This window comes from Bufo bufo, chromosome 3, assembly GCF_905171765.1.
Source record: "Bufo bufo chromosome 3, aBufBuf1.1, whole genome shotgun sequence".
NCBI classification, from domain to species: domain Eukaryota; kingdom Metazoa; phylum Chordata; class Amphibia; order Anura; family Bufonidae; genus Bufo; species Bufo bufo.
Window position 1 is genome coordinate 466,707,128 of NC_053391.1, and position 12,504 is coordinate 466,719,631.

The 12,504-nt window shown below is 45.6% G+C and overlaps 1 protein-coding gene across 2 annotated transcripts in view; it reads right to left on the bottom strand.

Moving 5' to 3' along the window:
• Positions 1 to 11,509, bottom strand: part of NAXD (NAD(P)HX dehydratase) — a 32,602-nt gene extending 21,093 nt beyond the window's left edge. Inside the window, exon 1 of one of the 2 annotated variants that reach the window (XM_040425222.1) lies at positions 11,434 to 11,509. In XM_040425222.1, coding sequence (XP_040281156.1) covers positions 11,434 to 11,461 — 28 coding nt within the window. In that variant the 5' untranslated portion in view covers positions 11,462 to 11,509. Of the gene's footprint in view, positions 1 to 11,332 lie in introns of both variants that reach the window. The other variant, XM_040425221.1, reaches the window with a different exon arrangement.
• Between the last annotated feature and the right edge of the window lie 995 nt (positions 11,510 to 12,504).

The window sequence follows — 12,504 nt, forward strand, 5'->3', positions numbered from 1 at the left end:
TAAACTAAAAGCTACCATTTGATAGGTTGCTATGGGGAGCAGCTGCACTTGCCCAAGGCCCAGTATGTATCTATTAGAATGTATTCAGACTCATTTTAGTTTTGCATTGTGCTATAAGAGCCATACATTTTATACTTTAGTTATTACCCCACCCCTTTTCTTACAGCAGCCCACCCCTCCATCTAAAGCAGCCTGGCGCCATATGGAGGGCCGCTATCCGGGGGCATAAATGTACATGGAGGGCCGCTCTCTAGGGGATTTGCCTGCTCTCGCGGGAGTTCTCTCTTTTTTCCGGAAACCTCCCGAATGCGTCAGGAGATTTGGCAAGTATGTTTTTTTATTATTCTGTCAACATAGCCATAGGATGGTTTGGTATCTGTAGGGTGAGCTTTATTTTTCACTGGAACCATTTTGGGGTACATATAACTTATTGAAAATCTTATTAAAATTTGGGGGGATAGGAACAAAAGCAATTACAAACCGACAGGCAATCTATTAGGCCATGTGGCACAAAGCCATGGCAGCCCACGATCATGCTGCAGGATGCCAATGGGGTGACACAGGGAGCACCACCTACATGCCGTGGTCACTATTGATCATGGCTTCTAAGGGGTGGGACAGCATGGACTGGTGTTCTGTGATCTCAGTTGCTGCAGTGGAATGTCATCTGTTTATTACAGCAGCACCCATTGCTGATGGCATGGGCACAACTCTTGTTCCCATGCCATCCACTGGACTTAAAGAGGACCTGTCACCCCTCCTGACCTGCTTATTTTAATAGCTTCTTGCATTCCCCACGTACTAACAATTCCGGAACATCTATTCTTATGTCTGTATGTTGTGCCATTCCTTTATTATTTCTACTAGAAGTTATGAATGAATTGCTAGCAGTCTGCAGTAAGGGTACAGAGGGGCGGTAACCAGTTGTGGGTGTGTACCTGCACAGTCTGACTCTATCCAATCAGTGCTTCCATTGTCTGACTGTGCAGGGACACACCTCCAACTGGTTACCTCCCCTCTGTACCCTTACTGCAGACTGCTAGCAACTCATTCATAACTTCTAGTAGAAATAATAAAGGAATGGCACAACATAGAGCCATAAGAATAGATGCTCCAGAATTGTTATTACATGAAGCTATTAACATAGGTATGTCAGGAGCGGTGACAGGTCCTCTAACGTCCATTTGTGAGAATGCACCTACAAAATGGATGTAAGTTACAACCATATGCAGGAAGGGGTTAACACAATTATTTATAGGGACCTCAGTCAGAGACTGCCTTCCATTGCCATGTGCATAGCTCCTGTATGGCAGCACACTTTCCATCAATGTGCCATCATATGGCAGAATATCTTTGACACTCTCTGTGTGCCACGGTATACATTACAGCAAAAACAATGAGTAACATCAAGTCCCCTTTAAAAATTAAATCTTTATTTAGATAAATATTAAAATAGATCTTTGTGAATAGTAGGGAAACAACAAAAAGGCGCTTACTAATCGCTCCCTATAACAGTCATCATTATAAAAGTCCAGTGCTGCAGTATCTGTAATACCCAAGTACTAGTGGCTATATAACTGGCGCTCACCTTCAAACATATACACAAAATACACTGCTCACAAAAATAACACATCCTAGATCTGAATTAATTAAATATTCTTCTGAAATACTTTGTTCTTTACATAGTTGAATGTGCTGACAACAAAATCACACAAAAGAAAAAAATGGAAATCAAATTTTTTAACCCATGGAGGTCTGGATTTGGAGTCACCCTCAAAATTAAAGTGGAAAAACACACTACAGGCTGATCCAACTTTGATGTAATGTCCTTAAAACAAGTCAAAATGAGGCTCAGCAGTGTGTGTGGCCTCCACGTGCCTGTATGACCTCCCTACAACGCCTGTGCATGCTCCTGATGAGGTGGTGGACGGTCTCCTGAGGGATCTTCTCCCAGACCTGGACTAAAGCATCTGCCAACTCCTGGACAGTCTGTGGTGCAACGTGACTTTGGTGGATAGAGCGAGACATGATGTCCCAGATGTGCTCAATTGGATTCAGGTCTGGGGAACGGGCGGGCCAGTCCATAGCATCAATGCCTTTGTCTTGCAGGAACTGCTGACACACTCCAGCCACATGAGGTCTAGCATTGTCTTGCATTAGGAGGAACCCAGGGCCAACCGCACCAGCATATGGTCTCACAAGGGGTCTGAGGATCTCATCTCAGTACCTAATGGCAGTCAGGCTACCTCTGGCGAGCACATGGAGGGCTGTGCGGCCCTCCAAAGAAATGCCACCCCACACCATTACTGACCCAATGCCAAACCGGTCATGCTGGAGGATGTTGCAGGCAGCAGAACGTTCTCCACGGCGTCTCCAGACTCTGTCACGTCTGTCACATGTGCTCAGTGTGAACCTGCTTTCATCTGTGAAGAGCACAGGGCGCCAGTGGCGAATTTGCCAATCTTGGTGTTTTCTGGCAAATGCCAAACGTCCTGCACGGTGTTGGGCTGTAAGCACAACCCCTACCTGTGGACGTCGGGCCCTCATATCACCCTCATGGAGTCTGTTTCTGACCGTTTGAGCAGACACATGCACATTTGTGGCCTGCTGGAGGTCATTTTGCAGGGCTCTGGCAGTGCTCCTCCTGTTCCTCCTTGCACAAAGGCGGAGGTAGCGGTCCTGCTGCTGGGTTGTTGCCCTCCTACGGCCTCCTCCACGTCTCCTGATGTACTGGCCTGTCTCCTGGTAGAGTCTCCATGCTCTGGACACTACGCTGACAGACACAGCAAACCTTCTTACCACAGCTCGCATTGATGTGCCATCCTGGATAAGCTGCACTACCTGAGCCACTTGTGTGGGTTGTAGACTCCGTCTCATGCTACCACTAGAGTGAAAGCACCGGCAGCATTCAAAAGTGACCAAAACATCAGCCAGGAAGCATAGGAACTGAGAAGTGGTCAGGTCACCACCTGCAGAACCACTCCTTTATTGGGGGTGTCTTGCTAATTGCCTATAATTTCCACCTGTTGTCTATCCCATTTGCACAACAGCATGTGAAATTGATTGTCACTCAGTGTTGCTTCCTAAGTGGACAGTTTGATTTCACAGAAGTGTGATTGACTTGGAGTTACATTGTGTTGTTTAAGTGTTCCCTTTATTTTTTTTGAGCAGTGTACATAGACCAGGCAGACACACTCTCAGGCTACATGTATACGGTGCTGGCTACGACTACAGAGTGCCAACTATGTCCCTCTCTGAATGAAACCCTGATGTCCGCCACTAAGCGGAGAGCATCTCGAACTAAGCCATATAAATAATTAATATGCAGAACTAAGTAAAAAATACCTTTATCTGGATGGAGGTGAAAGAGGCGCCTGCTCATCTATGCGCGTTTCGGCTATTTGCTTCCTCAGGAGGAGAGGAAGCAAATACGCAAAACGCGCGTAGAAGGTGAGCGCCAGTTATATAGCCACTAGTACTTGGGTATTACAGATACTGCAGCACTGGACTTTTATAATGATGACTGTTATTAGTAAGCGCCTTTTTGTTGTTTCCCTACTATTCACAAAGATCTATTTTTAATATTTATCTAAATAAAGATTTAATTTTTAAAGGGGACTTGATGTTACTCATTGTTTTTGTGATAATGAATCTATTGAGTATTCCCATAGGATATATCTAGGATTATAGGATCATATAGAGTGCATATATACATTACAGATACACTATGCACCTTTTTGTAGAGAATGTATTTTATATGCTCTCTGGAAACTATTTCCTCATGCACACGACCATATCCGTTTTGCGACCCGAAAATCACAGATCCGCAAAATACGGATGCAGTCCATGTGCCGTTCACATTTTTGCAGACCCTTAATGCCTTTAATGGTCCATTCTTTTTACGAAACGGACATACGGATGCGGAAAGCACATGGATGAGAAAAATGCGTATTGCAAAGGGAAAGTGCCAATGTTTTGTGAATTTGAGGTTTGCGGACCGCAGTATGGACACAGTCGTGTGCATGAGGCCTTAAAGTAATCTAAGGACCATGGTATAACACTGTGCAAATGCACTACATTATCAAACTTCTTCTGCTACGCAGAAAGCAAAAGCTGAAATAACATATCTATACAACGCTTATCCCCTAGAGTCCCGGAGGATTTTTCGTTTTGCATTTTCATTTATACTCCCTGCCTTCCCGGAGCCATTACTTTTTTTATTTTTCCATTCACATAGCCTTATGAAGGTTTGTCTTTTGCAGGACAAGTACTTTCTAACGGCACGATGTAATATTGCATACAACATCATGGAAAGCAGGTATAAAAATTCCAAATGGGGTGGAATTGGAAAAAAAAAATGCAATTCCACCACAGTTTTGTGTGTTTTCTCTCTACGGCATTTCTTATGCGGTAAAACTGACCTGTGCCCTTCATTCTCTGGGTAAGTATGATTACAGCAATACCACATTTATATACTTTTTCTTGTGTTTTAATACTGAAAATAAAATACAAACTTTGAAAACATTTTTTTCTTTTTATCGCTATATTCTGCTCCACATAAAACTTTTATTCCATTTCTTTTGGTAAGTAAAGCAATGAAAAAATAGCGACTCGGCCATTTAGATTTTTTTATCGTTATGCCATTCGCCATATGGGATAAATATTTTTATATTTTAATAGTTCAGGCACTTTGGGACGTGGGGTGATGCCTATGATATTTATATTTTTTAGATTTTCTAAAACTTATTTTTAGCCCCCCTAGGAGGCTAGAATATGCGATCTTTAGAGATCGCTTTTAGCTTACACTGTAGTTCAGCAGAAATACCATCTAAGCTCCATTTGCTGTTATCCAATGGAGCCTAGCCACCTGCAGGCCTCCATACAAACTACAGCTCTGATACGCTTCGTCTCTTCAGAGAGGCCTAGCACATCAGTGAAGGAACTAGGGATCGACAGATTATCGGATTTACCGATATTATCGGCCAGCGCTGCTCGCTTATGAGAAACTATGGCGCTTGGCGCGCGCCGCCATGTTCAGTGGCCAGAGTCAGTGGAGGAGATGGGAATCCCTCCCTCCTATGACGTGGCCACCGCAGAGCGCAATAAAATGAGCAGGCTCTGAAGCTGCCCGCACCACTGCCACCAATGAATGTCACTATAACTTAGTGAGCAGAGATACCGGAGGGCATAGCAGGAGAACGGAGCGGTGCCCAGGGATAATAGTAAGTGCAGTGAGATCCCCGGGCGCCGCTCTACATGTCTGTATAGTTAGTTCATAGTGTAATAATCGGTGAAAGGTCCTCTTTAATAACTATTTTTCCCCTTAGGGGCTAGAACCTGGGATCTTTTGATCCATTGTCCTATTCACTCTGATAGAGCTATATTAGGGTGAATAGGACTTCACCCTCTCCCTGCTGCCCTGGGCATAGTACACACAGCAGCAGGGAGCCGACTATGGCAGCCAGGGCTTCAGTAGCATCCTGGTTGCCATGGTAACCGATCGGAGCCCCAGGATTACACTGCTGGGGCTCCGATCAGAGGCTGCCACTGTATCACCAATGAGGGGGGGAGGGGACCCTGTGGCCACTGCCACCTTTAATACAGGACGCGGGTGCCGGCAGCAGATCAGCGGCAGTTAACCCCTCAGGTACCACACCTGAGGGGTTAACTGCCGCTGATCGCAGCTTCCTGTCAGAGGCAGGGTGCCGGCTATGTGAATCTGCTGCCGGCACCTGCCTCCTGTATTAAAAGTTAAAGACGACCTTTCATGGGTCCGGACTTTGTTAAGTTAGCAGGCTACATAGAGCGGCGCCCAGGTATCTCCCTGCACCTATTATTATTCCTGGGCGCCGCCCCGTTCGCCCGCTGTGGCCCAGTTACCGTCTCCTGCTCCATATGCTAATTACTACTATCGGAGCAATGGGGAGGAGACATCAGCTTCTCTCCTGTGCGTTCCTTTTCCCTGGCTGTGACGTTCTGCGCTACGATTGGACAGCTCATGTTCTGTGATACTAGACTGCGCAGCAGCTCAGCCCAGTATCGAAAAAATGGAAATCCTGAAATTTCGATACCTGCAACAACCCTAGTTGGGATGGAAGGGATATTCCTATCTTTCTGCAATGAACATGTCCCAGAAGTGGGACATTAAAGGGATGTGCAGTGTAAAAGGATAGGTCATCAATACCCAATTGGCAAGGATCTGACTCCCAGCACCCCTGCTGATCAGCTGTTTGAAGGGGTGGCGGCGCTCGTGCAAATGCTGCTTCCACTTCAAAATTACCTGTGCATTGTGACAGCGTACTTACTATTCAAGATAATAGGATGAGCAGTTGTAATTCCACTATAATACTAAACAGCTGGGGGCACACCAGTGATTAAATAAAGGAGTGCAGGCCTGGTATAGAAAAAAGCATAAGCTAAACTAAGAAAAGAAATACCAAACTCAGCCGCACCTCCAAAAATCAATAATAGTTTATTTAAGACACATAAATTAAAACCATAGACATATGAAGCAATATCCCACTGAAGGGAGAAATTGATATGCATAAAACAAGCATCATCCAAGGAGACCATGAGATGTACAGTGCTAAATCAAAGGAGAATAATCCATAAAACCTGAATGGTATACTTATCAGATAGCACAGTGGTAACACAAGGAGAAAAATGAGCAGCCCTTCAGTGAGACAAGCAGGAAAAATCTTCACGCGTATCGCTAGTAACCGACTAGCTTCATCAGAGGCTGAGTTTGGTATTTCTTTTCTTAGTTTAGCAGTTGTAATTACACTGCGTGGCCATGTTAATGAGACGCTGCACAGGTAAGGCTACTTTCACACTAGCGTTCGGGGTTCCGTTTGAAGGCTCTCACAAGCGGCCCCGAACGGATCCATCCAGCCCTAATGCATTCTGAGTGGATGCGGATCCGCTCAGAATGCATCAGTTTGGCTCCGTTTGTCCTCCGCTCCGCTCAGCAGGCGGACACCTGAACGCAGCTTGCAGCGTTCGGGTGTCCGCCTGGCCTTGCGGAGGCAAACGGATCCGTCCAGACTTACAATGTAAATCAATGGGGACGGATCTGTTTGAAGTTGACACAGTATGGCTCAATTTTCAAACGGATCCGTCCCCCATTGACTTTCAATGTAAAGTCAAAACGGATCCGTTTGCATTATCATGAACAAAACAAAAAAAAAAAAAAGTTTTTTTTTTGTTCATGGTAATGCAAACGGATCCGTTCTGAACGGATCTAAGCGTTTGCATTATAGGTGCGGATCCGTCTGTGCAGATACCAGACGGATCCGACCTAAACGCAGGTGTGAAAGTAATTTTGAAGCGGGGGTGCCGGGAGTCAGACCCCACCAATCTGATATTGATGACCTACCCTGAGGATAGGGGATCAGTATCTTTACACTGCACAGCCCCTTTAACCTCTTTCCAGAATGAGGACCTGACACTTTCGGATGAGGATGGAAAGGTGACCGCATATGCCTGGCTGTCGCTAGTAAAAGCCAAGTCAGCACACTTGGCTATTTTCAGAAGTGCTACTGAAGTGAAGGAGCCGGGCATGCACGGCAACTACTCATTCCCAGCCGGGTGACGTCCATTCTGGAGATAGGAGCGGATCCCAGAGGTAGGACCGGCACCTATTGGAGCTTTATAGCACATCCCGTAGACCTGCCAGAAATGTCCCAGATGGAACAACCCCTATAACTAATCAGATTATTCCATATATAGAATATTATGCAGTGACGCATGATGCACAAATGTCCCTCTGTTTAACCCCTGGAGGAATTTTTGTTTTTTACTCTCTGCCTTCCCGGAGTCATCGCTTTTTTACTTTTCCGTTCACATAGCTGTATAAGGGCTTGTTTTTTGCAGAACAAGTTGTATTTTCTAATGTCACCATTTATTGTTGCATACAATGTAGCGTAAAGCTAGAAAAATCATTCCAAATGGGGTGGAATTGGAAAAAAAAAGCAATTCCACCACAGCTTTATGGGTTTTGGTTTCTCTCTGCGGTAAAGCTGACCTGTTAGGCCCCTTTCACACGAGCAAGTTTTCTGCGCGGGTGCAATGTGTGATGCGAACCACACGGGATTCGGACCCATTCATTTCAATTGGTCTGTGTACATGTGCGTTGGTTTTCACGCATCATTTGTGCGTTGTGTGAAAAAAATCGCAGCGTGTTCTATATTCTGCGATTTTCACGCAACGCTGGCCCCATAGAAGTAAACGGAGCTGCGTGAAAATCGCATCCGTTTTTCACGGATGGTTGCTAAGAGATGTTGTTTGTATACCTTCAGTTTTTTTATCACGCGCGTGCAAAACGTATTAAATCGCATTGCACCCACGCGATAAAAACTGAATGCGATCGCAGACAAAACTGAATGACTTTGTTAGCGAAATTGCGCATTTTTCACTGAACGCATTCGCAACGCATCCGGACCTAATCTGCTCACGCTCGTCTGCAAGGGGCCTTTGGGCTCTTTAACATGAGTGGATGCCGTGCTGGTAATCCGCTTTGTGAAAGAGGGCCAAGCCACGCTCTGGACAGCAGAGACACGGAGCATTAACAATCATGTTACTGCTCTGTGTCTCTGCTGTCCAGAGCGCGGCTTGGCTCTATTTCACACAGCAAATTACCCGTACGGCATCCTCCCGTGTGAAAGAGCCCTTACCTTCATTCTTTGGGTCAGAACAATTACCACTAAACCACAGTTATATAATTTTTCTTATGTTTTAATACTGAAAAAAAATATTCTGACCCCCTTAACTTATCTATGTCTACAGAGCTGTGTGGGGATTTGTTGCGGGGCGATCTGTATTTATTTTTTTCCATTTTGACATGTTTATAGTTTTTTTTATCACTTTTTTTGGGGAGGGTGTGAAGTGATGAAAAAATGGTGAATTGGCTATTTAGATTTTTTTTTTCTGTTGTATGGGATAAAGCATTGCCTAAGATGTTTAATTTTAGTTTAATTCTGGAGAAAAGGGAGCGATTAGAATTTTTATATTTTTTTAAATCTTTTTTAGCCCCCACATAGGGGGCTAGAATATGCGATTTTCAGATTGCTTTTAGCTTACATTGCAGTGCATTAGCACTACACTGTAAGCTATATTTACTGTTAGGGCTCATGCACGCGCAAAACACGGATATCTGCCGTGTGCATTCTGCAGAACGGAAGAGCTGGCCCCCAATAGCACAGTCCTATCCTTGTCTGTAATGTGGACAAGAACAGGACATGTTCTATAAGGGCTCATGCACATGAACGCATTCTGTGGTATCTGGAAAAATATAGAACGTGTCCTATTCTTGTCTGCATTACGGACAAAAATAGGACTGTTCTATTAAGGCCCGGACGTTCCTTTCCGCAAAAGGCAGAATGCACACAGCCGGTATCCGTGTTTTGCGGGATAGCAAATTGCAGGCAACAGTCCTGTGCATAAGCTTTAATTTTGTGGACGGCATGGAAAGAACAAACAGATGCGGACAGCACACGGTGTGTTGGCCGCATCTTTTGCAGCCCCATTGAAGAGAATGGGTACGCATCCGACCTGCAAAAAAAGCAGATCGGATGTGGAGAAAAATATGTTCATGTGCATGAGGCCTTGTTCTGTGGAGCCCTGCCACCTGCAGGTCTCCATAGGAACTACAGCTGGAAGCGCAGCACTCAGATGCCATGGTCACATTTGACCCCAGGATAGGTGATAAAAGTCAGATCACTGGGGTCTGACTGTTGGCACCCCAGCAATCCCGAGAAAACGGGGCCACAAGTCCCCTCTCTCAATGGAGCGGTAGTGTGTATGTCGGTTCTCCGCTCCATTCACTTCTATGACAGCAACCTAGACAGCGCTACTGTCACACCCGTGGCACGGAGATCTGGCAGAGAATGCGGGGAATCAGCCGGACACAAATCGCAGCATGCAGTGGTTTGTGTCCGGCCGATTCTCTGCAATTTTGCCAGATTGCGGCTGGGTCTCCGCCGGACCCCTTATACTCAATGGGGCCAGCGGGCTTCCATATGTATCCGGCAGTGCAGGATCCGGAGAATTCACCTCGCGAAATCTCCACTCTTCTTCAGGGGTTGCTCACTGTAACAGTATAGTGAAGACATGCTGAAACCTGGAAAAGGAGTAACGATGCTGGTCACCAACACTAGAATATGGGTTATCTGCTGTGGAGTGGCCAAAAGCCTGCACCCAGTACATCCCTGCCTCCTGGGCCTGGCTCACAATCACTGCTGGAAATCTCTGTCCAAACACTGACATGTGAACAACGCCTGACACTACTCAACACTGCTGTATGATGCTTTTTGTTTTCTTTTGCGGGACGAGTTATACTTAAATGGTACAATTTTGAAGTCATTACTACTGTATATTGGAAAAAAAAGACGAATAATCATTTCTGGTAGGGAATAAAAAAACAGCAACTCCACAATTTTGGGGGTTTTGTTTTTTGGGGGTCATTTTTAGGGCATTCACAGTGCGATATACATGACCTGTTAATCTTATTCCGCAGATCTGGATGATTATGGCGACACCAATATTATAGAGACTTTTTAGGTTTTACTTTTGCACAATAAAAGCACTTCAGATATTTGGGATTTTTTTTCCACCGAGGAGGTTAAAGGGGTTGCTGCTTTCTTCCACAGGTGGGGTGCTGTTTTTGGAAGAACGCAGACATATTTTTCTAATCCTGTCCAACCCATTTAATAAATGTGATCATTTTAGGCAAACATTTCTGGCAGAGACCCGGATCCATCATTGCTGAATTCAACAGATCACCACTGTATCCCTATTGACTATAAAGCCGGGTTTTGGCAGGATAAATACGGCTGCGGTTTTCGTCCCGCCAAAAGCCAGCCTTTATTCCGGATCATCTCTAATGGAGATGTGAGCGCAGCCTAGTCGGTCCGGTTATGGCTCTGTACCACTTATGTGCACTTTTACTTGTGATAATACTGAAATTTTAGGGACAAAAACTGGTTGCTGTTTTTTTAAAAAAAAAAACACAGTTCAAATAACCTTGTCACGGGACACGTATTGGGACATGTGGTCTATAGAATCCTATGGATACAGCTGTGGTTTGAACCCAATGACAACAATCTGTAGGGTGCAGGTCACGGTCAAATCGCACTTTATTTTTTTTTTTGCATGAATTATAAACCAACTAATTAGTTACAATTCCAAGGTAATTGCATGAAAAAAAAAACACTATCTAACCGCAACGTGTGAATACAAACAGCAAAGCACTGAGACCTCCTCAGGCAGCCTGTCTCATCACGGACCCCCATGCTCTGGAGCTTAGACTTCACTAGCACACGTCCCCCGACAGTACCTGCTTCCTGTAGGCTGTACAGTAGACCTGCAGCCAGGACCCCCACAGCTGTCAGTGCAGCAAGGGAGCCGCAGGCGGACATGACGACAGCCGCTCCTTACCTACAGCCGTGCGCCGGGCGAGGAGCATCAGGACACTTCCGGGATCCTAGTGCAACAGCTGCAGCGCCCAGACGGGGGACAACCAATCAGTGAGGAGATTCAGGAGGGGGCGGTTTCTGTCAGCGCGGCGAGCCAATCACACGGCGGGATCCTGGTGACGCGTGTGTAATGGGCTCAGCGTGTGTGACCAGTGTCCTGGAAGTGTGTGCACACCTGACAGTGCGGGCCCCAGTACAACAGCCCATATGCCCAGGAAGGAGTCCTGTTTTATTTCTATGTTGCAAATAGTTTTCCTGCTTAATAGGCTTTGCTCACCTGCACACTTTGTGGAATACATTCCGCTTTTCTGCCCGGATTCGCATACAGAATAACCAAAGCGTATTACAGCATTAGCACCGTGTATGTGTTTCTGTGCATAAATTGACCTGTTTGTGTAAATTTCCAGATCTGCGGCATGTCAGTTATATTTGTGGTTTCGGCTGCGGATTTCACTCTTTTCCCATAAAGGGCAAGATCTGCGGCAAAACCGCTTAAAAAAAATGCTGTTAGAAATTGCAGATTTTGATACGGATAGGATTTCAGTGGCTCGACCAACCCAAATCTACAGTGTGGCGCACTCTCCACGACACACGCATTGTCCGTAATTACAAGTGTGGAGGGCACACAACTATCTGCTGTTGCATAGAATTATCAAATGCAGATTGTATATTTGTGGTCTGGGCTGAGGTGTGCAAGAACGTGGAGTTGGGAGGGATGCCTACCAGCCCCTCCATGATCTATCTGGCTGAACTGTGCCCGGAGCCAGTGCGGGTAGGCCTGAATATGTGGGACACCCAGGAGACTGAAATGAAAGAAAGAAGGGTCGGGAGGGTGGGGCACGAAGCGACCGCCCCCAGGGTGAGGCTGCTTGGGATTATATAGAGGGCAGCCCCACCCACAAATCCAGGCTGTAACCAGCCTTACTATATGTCATTTATTCCAACATTCTAAAGGTTGATACAAAAACATAAAAATATATGAATAAGGCTACTTTCACACTCGCGTTTGGTGCGGATCCGTCATGGCTCTGCA